The 15021-nt window shown below is 35.3% G+C and overlaps 1 protein-coding gene and 1 pseudogene across 1 annotated transcript; one reads left to right on the top strand and one right to left on the bottom strand.

Annotated features, from left to right (window-relative positions):
- Positions 1 to 3646: 3646 nt before the first annotated feature.
- Positions 3647 to 10677, top strand: LOC104882237 (pentatricopeptide repeat-containing protein At3g49170, chloroplastic-like; annotated as a pseudogene).
- LOC100854552 (LEAF RUST 10 DISEASE-RESISTANCE LOCUS RECEPTOR-LIKE PROTEIN KINASE-like 2.4) lies at positions 10056 to 13825 on the bottom strand. The gene is made up of 6 exons (XM_010664527.2): positions 12868 to 13825; positions 12556 to 12585; positions 11875 to 11910; positions 11658 to 11720; positions 11527 to 11550; positions 10056 to 11383 (listed from the first exon to the last, which is right to left on the bottom strand). Exons 1-6 carry the CDS (start codon positions 13706 to 13708, stop codon positions 10260 to 10262), a joined length of 2118 nt encoding a protein of 705 aa, XP_010662829.1. The 5' UTR covers positions 13709 to 13825; the 3' UTR covers positions 10056 to 10259.
- Positions 13826 to 15021: the final 1196 nt, after the last annotated feature.

Genomic DNA, 15021 nt, shown 5'->3' with positions numbered 1-15021 from the left:
ACACCATCGTCATGGATTATTTCTTTCTCAACACCAATATATTGGCGATCTCTTAGCTCACACTCACTTGTCAAATGCTAAACCAAGCGCCACACCACTTACTACATCTCCAACACTTGAACTCTATACTGGTACCGCCCTCTCTAATCCAATAGAGTATCAGACTATTATTGGCAATATTGAGTATATTTCTCACTCGACCTTAAATAGCTTTTACACTGAGTAAACCCTCACAATTTATGCATCACCCTACTAGTGCTTATTAAACTATTGTCAAACGCCTTTTTTGGTACCTTTGTGGCACATATGATCATGGTTTGGTTCTTTATCGCAACTCTCCTTCTCTTTTCATGCTAAAGATAATTTTACTTCTATAAGTGCTTACATCGTTTACATTGGTCGTAATCCTATCTCATGGAGTTCTAAGAAGTAAAGAATTGTTGCACACTCTTCTATTAAAGCGGAATATCGTTTTGTTGCATATACATCTACAGAATTACGTTGGGTATGTTCACTTCTTATTGAACTTAGTGCTTATGTTCTACAAGTGTCTATGATCTATTGCAATAATGTTGATACTACTCATCTCAACTCCAATACGATCTTTCATTCCTGCATGAAACATATTGAATTGGATTATCACTTTATTCATGAACAAGTTCAAAGTGATGCTCTCTGTGTGGCTCATGTTTACTCCAAAGATCAGTTAGTTGATGCGCTCACCAAGCCTCTTCCACATGCATGATTTCTCACTCTTCAAGCCAAGATTCAACGCTCCTCCTAGAGCCCCATCTTGTGGAGGCATAATACAGAAACTAAATAATTTAAATATTAGTTTATCCTTAATTTAACTATTAATATTTATCTATTAATTATTAGTTTGAATTAGAGTAAAATATAAAGTTTGAATTAGAGTAGAAGTGTACTATTAGTTTGAATTAGAGTAGAAGATAGAATTTGAATTATAGTAAAATTGAAATGTATTTATATATAAATATTCCACATTATCAATGAGAATGTAAGTGTGGACCCTCCATTTTGGCTCATGCGTTTCCCACTCGATGGCGAACTCGATTTATTATTTGAAAAATGATTTTTATTGTTTTAGAAAAATGACTTGGAGTCACCACTTATTTTTGTTTTATTTTGAAGGGTATACAAAATAAGAAAGAAAAACCTTAAGTGCGACTCCTTATTTTGGAAAAGATGGTCTGTGAAAAACCGGATTGGGTTCGGGGGTCAGGTTACTATTCGAGAAGGTACGGTAAAAACCGTAGCACCCCTCTAAGTCCCTAAAGTCGGGTCTCTACTAATGAGATGAAGCAATAATGACAATGGATGAGTAAATCAATGAATACCTGGAATAAATCATGCACACGTGGGTATCAGAACATGCATAGACACTTATCAAAGTGAAAGTGGATACATACCTGGGCAACGAGCCACCATGCGCTATCAAGAGAGAGAGTTAGTGCACAATTAAGGAATGATAGCATGCATGTCAATGTCAGGGAGCAGGATAAATCAATCATGTATGATAATCAAATCAATCAATCAGTCAATCAATTATAAAATTATTTATGTGGGGCCCCCACCAATGCCCGATTTATTTTAGCATGAATTAATTTCGTAAATTCCATTAATTGGAATTACAAAATTAAAATCTTGCTTATTTTAAAACGTTTTAAAACAAATGGGGATGTAGAAATTGTTTGCTAGAAGGAAAGATGGCAACAAAGTTTTACTAAAAATGGGACTCTTGGGTGATCCTAAAAATTCTAAGGATGAAATATGGGGAAATTGGAATTATTTGAAAACCTGAAATCGAGAAAGTATTACCAAAATGAGGTATAGGGAAACTGCTTTCAAAATCAAGGGATGATGAACTGGGTCGATAGCTCATGGCATAAGAAAAGGAAAAAAGTTGCATGCCAAAGGTGGCCATACAACTGGAAGCATGCAGTGGTGAGCTTAGGGAGGAATGATGCTGGCAGAGATGTGGGCTCCATCTCTTGAATCTGATCTATCATCTTCTCTCATTTGTCCATGTCACTACCACTGTCACCAAACCATAGGCCTTCTAATCACGTGATGACTCCACTGTAGACTGTTTGATGCATTCTCATATAAACTCTTAAACACCTTTTGAGCTACAGTCAATGCAGCCTCGTCTCGGCACATACATTTGAGTATTATTTCGGGAATCTGAGTGATAAACCCCTAAATTTCAGCATCCTGAGTCCTTGGTTAGCAAAGCTTCCAACTCCTGTGCAGCAATTTGGTACTTATCTAATGCATCTCCAATATTCAACAAGGGTTTAGAGATGCACTCCACAAATGTTTTGTGGTAGAAGCAGCAGGCAATGATAGTGGAGTAGCTCCCAATCCTTTTCCAACATTAGAGGCCTCCACTGGATGAACTTCAGGGGTAGGAGCCATTGACGAAAATGAAATAGAGTTAAGTTTAGAGCCATGAGGAGAAACACCATCCATCACTCCAATGCGTACAAAAGGGCCACTGAGGAATTGGGCAGAACTGGGATCCATATCCTCAAGAATTAGATCCAAGAGCTAAGTAGCACTCGATCCAGTGGCCCCGGTCCCAGTAGAGTAGAAGCCTAGGCTAAGCTGTCTTGATGATGAAGCATAAGCGCGAGACAAACTAGAACTGCCAAGACCACCAAATACAGCATGTGATCCAGCAGGAACTGCATTTGAGCTCTGTCCAGATTGATTTTGCCAGAGAAACCAAACGAAATCCTCATAAACCCGTTGTTGGGAATGGGACAAATGACCAGGTCTGGGGCGGAGGGCGTGGGTATGAAGGTTAGTTAGGTTACCTATGGTGGGTACATGTGGAAATGAGCAAGAGATTATGGTATAACTATGGGCTCGGTGAGTATATGGAATAAGAAATGGGTATGGTTACTTAATTGGGTAGGTATGAGAGATATAGATGGATGAAGGTGATGAGCATGACGGCGGGATAGGATGAAGAAGAGTGTGAGAGGAGCGACGGATGGCCATGCGCGGGAGACGTTAAATAGAGAACGAGTGGCGAGAGAGAGGGAGAGACACGGGTTAGTGTTCTTGCTCACAGGTGGCATGGGTGATGGGAGCAGGGTGTTTGGGATGGGTAAGGTAAGTTGTAGATGAGCCCAAGGCTGAGGGAAGTGGGTCGCTGCAGCATTTGGAGATGGTAGTAGCCATCCCGTGCATGAGTTTCTGGACTCGGATAGGTAGCGCTCATTGCTTGCATCCTCTTTGGGAGATGATAGCGATTTCAGGGCTGACGAGATATCATTGGAAGCATCAGGAGTCTCTTTCCATGCTCCCAACATCTGATTCATTATATCTTTGCATTATGATTTCCACAGAAACCCCGACATGTAACAGAAACAAGACGCAGAGGTAGAGATCCTCAGAAATGTATGAGTCAAACATAGCAGGCGTTCCAACAGCTTTCTTGTCCTGTGGGCCATGGCATGGCAACCTCTTCCTCATCCACATGCTTATCTTGATTATTTATTATGAGTGTCATTGATGGCTCAGCAGATAAGTGGCAGGTGCACCCTCTCTTGGCCAAAGGAACGCCAATACAAAATACGACTACGCTCGTCCAAAAGCCGGCGTGACTTTGGGTCATATGGGATTTCCTTGTTGGTCTTGGATCGGTTTCATTGGAGGGTGCAACCAAGGGAATCTGACCGGCGACTTTGACGGCCTGGTTAGATTAGGACCGCTGGATATGGAAGTTGAGAGATGCGTAGAGACCGACGGCAAAGGGAGGATGAGAGGGTTTAGAAAGAATGAGAAGGGCAAATGTGGTGGTGAAGCAAGTTACTGGCAATGGGTATGGAGGATGGGAAGGTGATAGTGAGAGAAAAGATATGTAGGGGGTATGATCAATGGGGTTTAGAAAATGGTTGTGAAGAAATGATGCAGTGGGTATGAGGAAGAAATGAAAGTGTTAGATTCGACATTTCAGGTGGGCATCTGGATATGGAAATGGGGTACTGGCTCACGATGCTAGAGGTTGGCTGTATACCAGAGCAAGGATTCCAAATTGCCTCAATGCTGCCATTGTGCACGAAACCCAGCCGGGTAGCAAACACTGTATACGTATATTTTCAATGGTAGCTCACTGCAACAATAATATCCCAATGCCAATTGACTCTCATACAACGATTTCGGCATATATTAAACAAATCCTGACGCCCGTTCTACAATCCTTGGAACGACGTGTTACAGCATGCCAATGCGGACCCAAACTTCCAACATGCAAGAGAAGTGGGAGATCCTGGGGGAATAAACTGGCTAGCGAAGTCCATGGGTCATACTGGACTTGCACTCAATGCGATTCATTAACGGGGACTGTAAGACCATGAATCTTATACACCCAATACTTATGGTATCAAGTCGAGCCTGTCATCCATGGCGTTTCGACCCTGGCAGCTTATTCATAAAGCTTCACACTATCTCAAACTTCCAGCGTTGCGTCATTGTCATTATGCTTCCAAGAAACGGGATAAAGTGCACGACTGCGCTAGATCTCATATATGGAATCGTCCTTAAGCATGACCCATCATCGAAACACCTTTCGATTATCCGAGAAAACTTGATTAATATATTCTGCGTTACCTTCAGCAACATTGGCAATCACATTCCCTGTCTAGGAGGATAACTGGTTGCTCTTCGTGGTGAGTTCGGTGCCGTTTAAGCTTCTCCATCGCATCAAAGGATAGCCAGCCAAAAGGGAAATGATACCATAGATGATGAAGGAGTGGCACAGACAGATGAAGCAGTCAAGAGGTATCCTTAGAAGTCCTCTGCGGATGACATTTTAAGGGCTTTGTGATACTCTGAAGCATAGGTACTCAGTTATGACCTCCAATCCTGATATAGAACACTCAAAACAGGCTCAATCTACTCAACATGCTCTTCGGGCACTCCATAGAAACTAAGCACCTGTAATCGCAGTTCCCGCTCCTTGGATTTGCATTCTCAGATTGGAGATGCACCAGTCAAAACACGTCGCGAACAGACACCAAAACAGAGAAAAAATATAGAGGAAAATTGATAGAACCAAACAAAGATGGGTGAGATGGGAGTTGGTTAAGCAAGACCTGGTCTCATAATTCATCCACAGGCTTACCAACTAGTGGGGGAAGAAATGGATTTAAAGAGAAATGATAAGAAGAAGACCTTGAGATACCACGCGGATAAAACTGGTCCAGATTCACATCATTTCTCTCAAAATGAACCCAGAAAAAAAAATATGAACATGTAGTCATAGCGAATCCAATGAAAACATAGAAATCAACAAGAGCAACCACATGATATCCACACGCAAACTGCTAAATAACACCCAGCTAGGAACAGGGGGGAGCAAATAACAGAAGAATAATGGAGATAAATGAGTAGCATACCTGGAAAATGCTCTTTCGAGGTTCTATCCTCTAAACTATCAGAAAAAAACCTTATCTACTCCTCCGTAGGTACAACATCCGCTTCCCCCTCAACGAAACTTGCCCCTCAAGCTCTCTCCCTCTCTCTCTCAAGTCGCTCTCTATTCTTTTCCTCACTCCCTGAAAAGATACAATGCTTCAGAAAACTCTCTCAAAAGCTCTTGGAGTCCTCCCCCCCCTTCTCACCGTTCTTCCAAAAACCAGCCAAAAGCCCTCTTGAAAAGATCTTACTCTCCTCTCAATAACTCTCCAGAATGGCCGCCCAAAAGCACCTCCTCTAGCTCCCTCTCCTAGCTCCCGAAAACTCCCCCCTCCTAATCACAGCCCAGCCTCCCCAAAAAGCCATCTGCTCTCTGCCAACCTCGTCTTTTCTTTCTCTACCAGATTTGCCCCTCTAACAATATCTCCAGAAAGAAACAGCTACCTCCAAGCACCACTACTCTGCAGTCTCCCCTTTCTCTCTCATACGCGTCTCATAACGGCCTGCAGAATCCCCTTCCAGCATGACGGCTTGTAGCTTCCTTTTCAGAATCTTCTTTACAGATGTCGTATCCTTATTGGTCCTCTAAGCTACTAGCCTGATTCCCTAGCAGCCATCCACGAGTCGACAAGTGGCTCATTGAGGGGCCTCCATCTGGTAAGAAAGTGACCTACAGAAACGCTAAAAAGTGAGGCCCCAAAATGGGGGTCTACAGTAAGGCAATAATTTCCAAAATTCTCTTTAATTAATTAAAAAAAATCATTAGAATTGATGATTTTTTATCTTAACTTTACTATACGACAAGAGTTTAAACATTTCTAATTCAAATTTGATGATTTAAATATTGTTATTTCCATTTTCAATGAAGGATTGAATTAATATAATTTATGGAATTTTAGTTTGTTAAGAATTGGATAGATTATGAGGGAAAAATAATGAGGTATGCAATAGAAGAATTATGGTTTCAATTTTGAAAATTTTTGGATTGATTTTAGATTAATTTCTTATTCAAATTAAATTATTTGTATATTGTCTTGTTTTATTCTTAAGTAATAATCCATCAAAAATAAATAAATATCTAAATTTTCTTAAGAAATTGAAAAAAAAAAAAAAAAAAAGATGAAAAGAGAACCTATTTGAATCATATGATTCATATTATTTTTTCTTAATAACATATTTACTAAATTACATAAAGTTATCCATAATTTTCAAAAATAGATTTAATTTTGTTATAAGTTATCAACAACTATCTTTTTGTCAAAAACAATTACCAAATATGGTTCTAAGTGTGAAAATTTGTTTTCAAAAACAACCCTCAAGCAAATTCTTAGGTCCATTTGGCTATGTTTTTTAAAACTTGTTTTTAAAATAGCAAACAAAAACAGTTTTTTTAAAAAATTTTAAAAAGCAAGAGCATTTGGCAAATGCATTTCATAAAAAAACTTGTTTGAATGAAAGAATTTGTATTGTTTTTAAAGACAATGTCTTACTTTTGTTGTATAAGAATTTTATAAATTTAGTTTATATTAATGTAAAATCAAATTCAAGTTAAGTTTCATTTAAAAAAATAAAAAATAAATTTACAACTATATATAAGTTAAAGATAAATAATTTTTTTAATTATGAAATAATTTTTTTATTCTAGTGAAACAAAAATTACTATTTTAGTATTTATTTTTAATACAAATCAAATATGTCCTTTAATTTATTTTTTTTCCATTTGGCCATGATTTTTAAAAATTGTTTTTTAAGTTAAAGAACATAAAACAATTTTTTAATGTTTTATAAAAATAAGGTATTTGTCAAGTTGTTTATAAAAAAAATACTTTAAAAATAAAAATAAAACCAATTTGTTTGGATAAGCTGTTTTTAAAAATAAATTTTCTATTTTGATTTTATAAAAATATTATAAATTCAATTTATATAACATTAATTAAATTTAATTGAAGTCTTATTGAAAATGAAAATAATTTTGTATCACAAAGAAATTCAAAAGAAATATTTTTTAGTAAAACATGAATAGTATATATTATAATAAAATCATCAATTATATTTTTAATAAAAAATATACTATTTTATTATATGTTAGAAACATAAGAATATTAACATATTTTTGTAAAAAAAAATTTGCCGTAAAAATAAATAATAATAATTTAAAAATAATAATTGTCAATAGTATTTTATTTAAAAATGAATAATGAATAAAGTTTAACTTTTTAACATGTAAATGAGTCAAGTTTTATTACTTGCATACATTTAGTACTCAATTTCTACAATTAATTGGATCAATTTTTTTTATTGCAAATTATTCTTAAAAGTTAAAGGATTTGTTAAAAAAATTAAATTATTAATTATGTTTTACTTAATTTATAATTTATTTATCTAGTAAAATTTTTTTTTAAATAGTTGTATGTATAAAAGAAATATTAAAGTCATGACTCATTATACATCAATTTTATTCTTCTTCTTCTTCTTTTTTTTTTTTTTTTTTTGCTTTGATGACTAAATGATCTATTTTTGAGTTCCAAATTATTTTAAAAAAACTTGAAATTCACTAATAAATTCAATAAAAACTATCACTTGATTTGAAGTTTATTTTTCTAGTGGAAAAATTTATAAAAATATAGTTATGTGTAGAAAAGAAATAATAGAGTCATTATAAACCAATTTTTATCCATGAAATTATGGTATTAATAAGAATATTGTTTGAGTTTTAAAGTATTGTTAATAAATCCAACCTATTAAATTTTATTTAATTTGAAGTTCATTTACTTAGTGAAAAAAAAAAACTTAACATAATGATTCTATATAATAGAGAAATATTAAAGTTGTTCTAAATTAATTTTTATTCATAATAGAAGAGAAATATTAGAGTTGTTATAAATTAATTTTTATTCATAACATTCTAATATTAATTGGGTCACTATTTAAGTTTTAAATTATTTTTAAAATTTTCTAAATTCATTAATGAATTTAACACATTAAGTGTTGTTTAATTTGGAATTCATTTATCTAATGAAAAAAATCAAGAATAATAATTCTATATAAAAGAAAAATAATAGTTATTTTAAACTTATTTTATTCGTAAATTTTTTATATTAATTGAATCAGTATTTAAGTTTTAAGTTGTATTATATAGTTACTATCTATTTCACTTTATTTTTAAAAATTAAAAATAGAAAAACAATATCACTCGTCAATCTTATTTTCTTATAAATTACCATAAATTTGAATTTTTGGGGCTTGACATGGTAAGTAGAAGAAGCCAACCAAAATTAAATTTGAAACCCCTCCTAAAATATTAATCCAACAATACTCAAAAATCATTTTTGGTCAGCTCTCCCTCTTTTATGAGCTTGAAGCCTTCCACAACATCATTTCTCTCAAACTAGCCGTTGGGGAAGGCCGTGGTAACTCTCTCTCTTCCCTCTCCCGCCCAACCCCTCCTTCCACCTTCTTTCAAAACCCCAAGCCCTCCCCGCCAAAACATTATCCCCAACCCGCATTCTCACAAAAACCCCAACTTCGAGCCCCTCAAGAACCGTCGGATCCGCCAACTCGACGTGGGCCGCCTCAACCATGCACTCTCCTCCCTTGATCTCATGACCCTGCAAAACGCCCCACCAGACCTCACCACCTACTCCATCCTCCTCAAGTCCTGCATCCGATTCCGCAACTTCCAACTCCGGAAACTCGTCCACCGGAAGCTAATTCAGTCTGGACTTGAGCTCGACTCGGTTGTGTTGAACACTCTGATCGGCTTGTACTCCAAATGTGGCGACACCGCAATCGCTAGGTTGATTTTTGAGGGAATGGAAAATAAGAGAGACTTGGTTTCATGGAGTGCGATGGTCTCATGTTTTGCGATTAACAGCATGGAGTTGCAAGCAATTTGGACATTTTTTTATTTTCTCGAATTGGGTTTTTACCCAAATGAGTATTGCTTTGTGGCCGTGATTCGGGCTTGTTCAATGAGTTGGGGAGATAATTTATGGGTTTGTGGTGAAAACCGGGTATTTTGAGGCTGATGTGTGTGTTGGGTGTGAATTGATTGATGTGTTCGTGAAGGGTAGTGGTGACTTGGGCTCAGGTTATAAGGTGTTCGAGAAAATGCCAGAGAGAAATTTGGGTACTTGGACTTTGATGACAACTAGATTTGCGCAATTGGGTTGTGCCAGAGATGCAATTGAATTGTTTTTGCATATGGAATTGAGTGGTCATGCACTGGATCGGTTTACATATGGTAGTGTCCTTTCTGCTAGTACAGAGTCAGGATTGTTAGCACTAGGGAAGCAATTGCATTCCCAAGTTATACGTTTGGGATTGGCTTCAGATGTTTGTGTTGGTTGTAGCTTGGTGGACATGTATGCAAAGCGTACAGCAGATGGGTCCGTGGATGATTTGAGGAAGGTATTTGATCGGATGCCTGAGCATAATGTTATGTCTTGGACCGCAATTATCACAGCATATGTGCAAATTGGAGAGTGTGATAAGGAAGTTATTGAACTTTTCTGCAAGATGATATCTGGCCGTGTACAGCCTAATCATTTCTCATTTTCAAGTGTTCTCAAGGCATGTGGAAACCTTTCTGATCCTTATAAACATGCTTTAAGGGAAATGGAGAAATTTATTAGATAATTCAAGGTGAATACAGAAGACTACCCTCGGTCCAAGGGTGCCAAGGAACTGCCTCTGGCTAAAACATTACCTTGGTACATATATGGATCTTACAGGAGCACTAACCCTTGCATCTAAACCAATCAACCACAAAGTATTACAGGACAGAGAATGAGAGTAGCTATTGCGAGGCACTACCTTCCCTCCAAGCTGATCGTCATTGTCGCATTTCGTGAAGAAATTGGTACCCCAACTGGATTGTTCATATGATCCTCAACTGACATCTCCCTGGAGTATAGAGTAGGCCTGGGGGGCATTTGCAGGAGTTCAACTTCACCTTCTAGCATCTCCAATGCCTTGCTCATTGAAGGGCGATCCGTGGGATTCATCTGTACACACCATAATGCAACTATGACTATCTTCCTTATATACTTGTGTTCGTCCTCAGTGGCATCTCCAATTTCCATGTCTTCTCCTTGATCTATTCGATCATAAATCCATGACGGGAAGTATGTTTGGCTTTGCTCTAGACATGTATTTGCATGCTTCCTTTTTCCCACCATTTCCATTAATAACATTCCAAAACTATACACATCAGCTTTATATGAAACACCTCCAATGTTCTTGTAGAATAATTCTGGAGCAATATATCCTAATGTTCCTCGAGCAGCAGTTAGAGACACAATGCTTTCTTCTATTGAATGTAATTTTGCAAGGCCAAAATCAGAAACTTTTGGGATAAAGTTTGCATCAAGAAGAATGTTGTGTGGCTTGATATCAAAATGCAGAATTTGCATGTCACAACCTTGATGTAAGTATTCAATCCCACGACCCACACCAAGTGCAATCTTATATAATCTTTCCCAACTCAAAAGAATGTTGTTTTCAAGTTTAGAAAAAAGAAACTTATCAAGGGACCCATTAGGCATATATTCATATACCAGAGCCCATTTTAATCCTTCTGCACAAAATCCAACAAGTCGCACTATATTAACATGGTGAATCCTTCCAATGGTGGCTACTTCATTGATAAAATCTTGTCCATTAGCTTTATGCATAACCAAAACTTTTACCGCTACAATTTGACCGCTTTGAAGTTTTCCTTTATATACAAAGCCAAAGCCTCCTTGTCCTAATTTATTACTAAATTTGTTAGTCATCTTCTTTATATCTGAATATGAGTACTTGACTAGCTGAAGATTTTTATGGCTCTGTAAAAATTCTTCAACATCATCATCGAACGATAAATGTCTTCGTCGAAACTTGTAGACTAAATAGGCAAATAGGCACAATATCCCCGGCACAAATCTTCCTATGACTGAATATAAATCAAAAGTGAAATGAATAAAGGTTTTAGAAAAAGGAATACGATCATTGTAAATACTTTTCATGAATTTTCATATGAAATTCTCATTATATTATTCTTCCACAAAATTGATAGTAGGAATTTGAAAGTCTTACCGATAATTCGCAATATCCATGCTCCTAATAAGAAAGGAATATAAATTGGATCAAAAAAAATGTGGACCGACATAAGTGAGCGACATAAACACAATTAAAAAACAGACAGATTTGAGTGAAGAGAGCCTTACCAATCATGCTGATGTTGCAATAATAGTTGTAAGCGCAATAATTGCCAAGTTCTTCTTTCAATGCTGTACATGTATTAAAGAAATTTTAGTCATCATAAATCTTGGAAGGAAGAAAATTTGAAGAGTTTACTCTATCCTAGTTATTAACTGAACTAGGATTGGAGGATGTAGTTATTCTTAAAAGAAATTAACAGTTGAAATTTGTAATTTTAATTACCTTTAAATGGAAGAGTAGTCGGATTGAGTAGAAAACCTGTTAACAGGAAAGGACATGAATAGTATTTCTTAAAAGTAAATGAAATGATAAGCAAGCACTTGGACATTACATGCAGGTATTCTAGAAAATTAACTAATAAAAATCATCTTACAAAGCTTCATGTGGTCTTCCCCATCCATTTTTGAAGAAAAATCCTAGTAGAAGAGGTTATTAAACATTTGTGCATGGCATAGGGTTCACACTCCCAAAAAAAAAAAAAAATTGGTTTTAAGTGCTAAATTGTGATAAATTAAAAGTGAAAGTAGTAGTTTTTGTAATTTATATTAAAAAAATTAAACAAAATGGTGGTTTTAATTGCAACTTGTTTTCATCTTTCAGACGATTTGTTTTTTTATTTTATATTAACTTATTACTTATTTCTTAAATTTTTTTACTAAATAAAAAAATATCAAAATATTTAACATTTTATGAATGTTAAAAATAACATGTACTCATAAAACAAATGTCATTTATTTTTTTATTTTTTAATACTTAATAAAAATAAAATATTAAAAAATAAATAATTTAATACTTAACACTATTAAATACTATTTAATCTTAAGTTTTATTTTGAATTAAGTCAAAAAAACAAACACCACATAAAAAAAATATATATGATAACAGAAATTCCCAAAGTCTTACCAAAAAAAGGATACAAATACTTCTTAAACCCTGCATGAATAAACCAAAAGAGTCAAATTAATTGAGTTCAGGACCTATGAAATGAAGTACAACATAATTGGATTTTCAAGTGATTTTTTCCAAAAATATCTATTTGATGATGAAAGAAAGAATTAAAGTGTATTTGACAATGATTTTAAGAAGTTTTTTACTTGAAAATAAAATTTTCAAAGTATTAGAAAAGTTGAAGAGGCTTTCTAAAATTGTTAAAAGGACTCTTAATAGAGAACTCAAATTGGAATTAAAGCTCTCATCGTATAAATTCATACTCACAGTTTGTGTCCGAGCACCAAGTGCCCCAGTAGAGGCATTTCCCTGATCTGTAGCATCGTATGGAATTATTATTGAAGTCTACATCGCAGGCTAGCCCTTTCACACTGCATTCTGTAATGCAGAGGCGATGCAAAAATGAAAGCTCCATCCCCATAAGTAGCTTTTCTTGCAAATCTGAGATTGAATAACTGCTGAGTTCTGATTGAGCAACAAAAGTCAAGGCGATGGTGCATGATTCCCGAATAAGTCCCGCCTCCAGAGACTTTCCTGCTAGCACATAAGCATATGTCCGTGAGGAAGAGGAAATGTTGTCTTCGGATCTGTTGCAAAGAATAATGGGAATGTAGTTTTGATCACTGATTGGCCTTTCACAGCTCAACAAAACTATTGTATTGTGTTCCCATTCATCAGGGCAATAATATGGATCTTTATAATCTGGATATGGATCGAAATTATGTAGCATATTCGAGAAGGACCAACAGGACGGCATGGAGAAGGAGGAATAGAGAGGAGTGGAGAAACAGTCTCCCTTCTTTTGGCCAGGATCCAGCATCCGAATGGTATAGTTGTGGTAGTTGATCTCAGCCACAAAGTATTTCTTACCGCCCTGCTTGAACACGGTCAGATTGTTCTCACAAATCAATTCATACTTTGGGTCACCACAGCCTGACGGGTCACCTTGCAATCGGAAAGGGTAGGTGATGTTCCGAATACCTCCGCATGAAGATGGCTTGCATGTCTGGTGCTGCTGTTGATCATTAGCAACACAAATAGAAAGGAAGCAGGCGCAGAGTAGTGTTAGCAGGCCTATTTCCAAAACTTGCGCCTCCCTCAACATCATCGACTTTGAAAGAGAGATGCTGTATTTTGGGGTTGTAAGTTTCGTTGAGAGTTATTAAAGTTACGAGGGATTCTGTGTTTGGGGTTGTAAGTTTCTATGTTTTTGGGTTGCAAGAAAAGTCTAGTCTTCTTTCTGACCAAAAATCATCATTTTTATTTACAGATGTTGTTGGGTTGCAAGAAAAGTCTAATCTTCTTTCAGACCAAAAATCATCATTTTATTTTATAACTTGTATGGATGTTTTTGGGTTGCTAGAAAAGTCTAGTCTTTCTTTCGATGAAAAATCATCATTTTTATTTTATAACTTGTATGAATGTTTTTGGGTTTCTTGAAAAGTCTAGTCTTCCTTCCGATGAAAAATCATCATGTTTATTTTATAACTTGTATGAATGTTTTAGGGTTGCTAGAAAAGCCTAGTCTTCCTTCCGATGAAAAATCATCATTTTTATTTTATAACTTGTATGGATGTTTTTGGGTTGCTAGAAAAGTCAAGTCTTCTTTCAAACCAAAAATCATCATTTTTATTTTATAACTTGTATGGATGTTTTTGGGTTGCTAGAAAAGTCTAGTCTTCCTTCCAATGAAAAATCATCATTTTTATTTTATAACTTGTATAAATGTTTTTGGGTTGCTAGACAAGTTTAGTCTTCCTTCCGATGAAAAATCATCATTTTTATTTTATAACTTGTATGAATGTTTTTGGGTTTCTAGAAAAGTCTAGTCTTCCTTCTGATGAAAAATCATCATTTTTATTTTATAACTTGTATAACTTGTATGGATGTTTTTGGGTTGCTAGAAAAGTCTAGTCTTCCTTCGGATAAAAAATCATCATTTTTATTTTATAACTTGTATGAATGTTTTTGGGTTGCTAGAAAAGTCTAGTCTTCCTTTCGATGAAAAATTATCATTTTTATTTTATAACTTGTATGGATGTTTTTGGGCTAGAAAAGTCTAGTCTTCTTTCATACCAAAAATCATCATTTTTATTTTATAACTTGTATGGATGTTTTTGGGTTGCTAGAAAAGTCTAGTTTTCCTTCGGATAAAAAATCATCATTTTTATTTTATAACTTGTATGGATGTTTTTGGGTTACTAGAAAAGTCTAGTCTTCCTTTCGATGAAAAATTGTCATTTTTATTTTATAACTTGTATGGATGTTTTTGGGTTGCTAGAAAAGTCTAGTCTTCTTTCATACCAAAAATCATCATTTTTATTTTATAACTTATATGAATGTTTTTGGGTTGCTAGAAAAGTCTAGTCTTCCTTCTGATGAAAAATCATCATTTTTATTTTATAACTTGTACGGATGTTT

The sequence above is a fragment of the Vitis vinifera genome, chromosome 16 (genome assembly GCF_030704535.1).
Source record: "Vitis vinifera cultivar Pinot Noir 40024 chromosome 16, ASM3070453v1".
Lineage (NCBI taxonomy): Eukaryota > Viridiplantae > Streptophyta > Magnoliopsida > Vitales > Vitaceae > Vitis > Vitis vinifera.
Note: the sequence above shows the minus strand (reverse complement) of the source record. Positions and strands in the feature narration are given on the sequence as shown.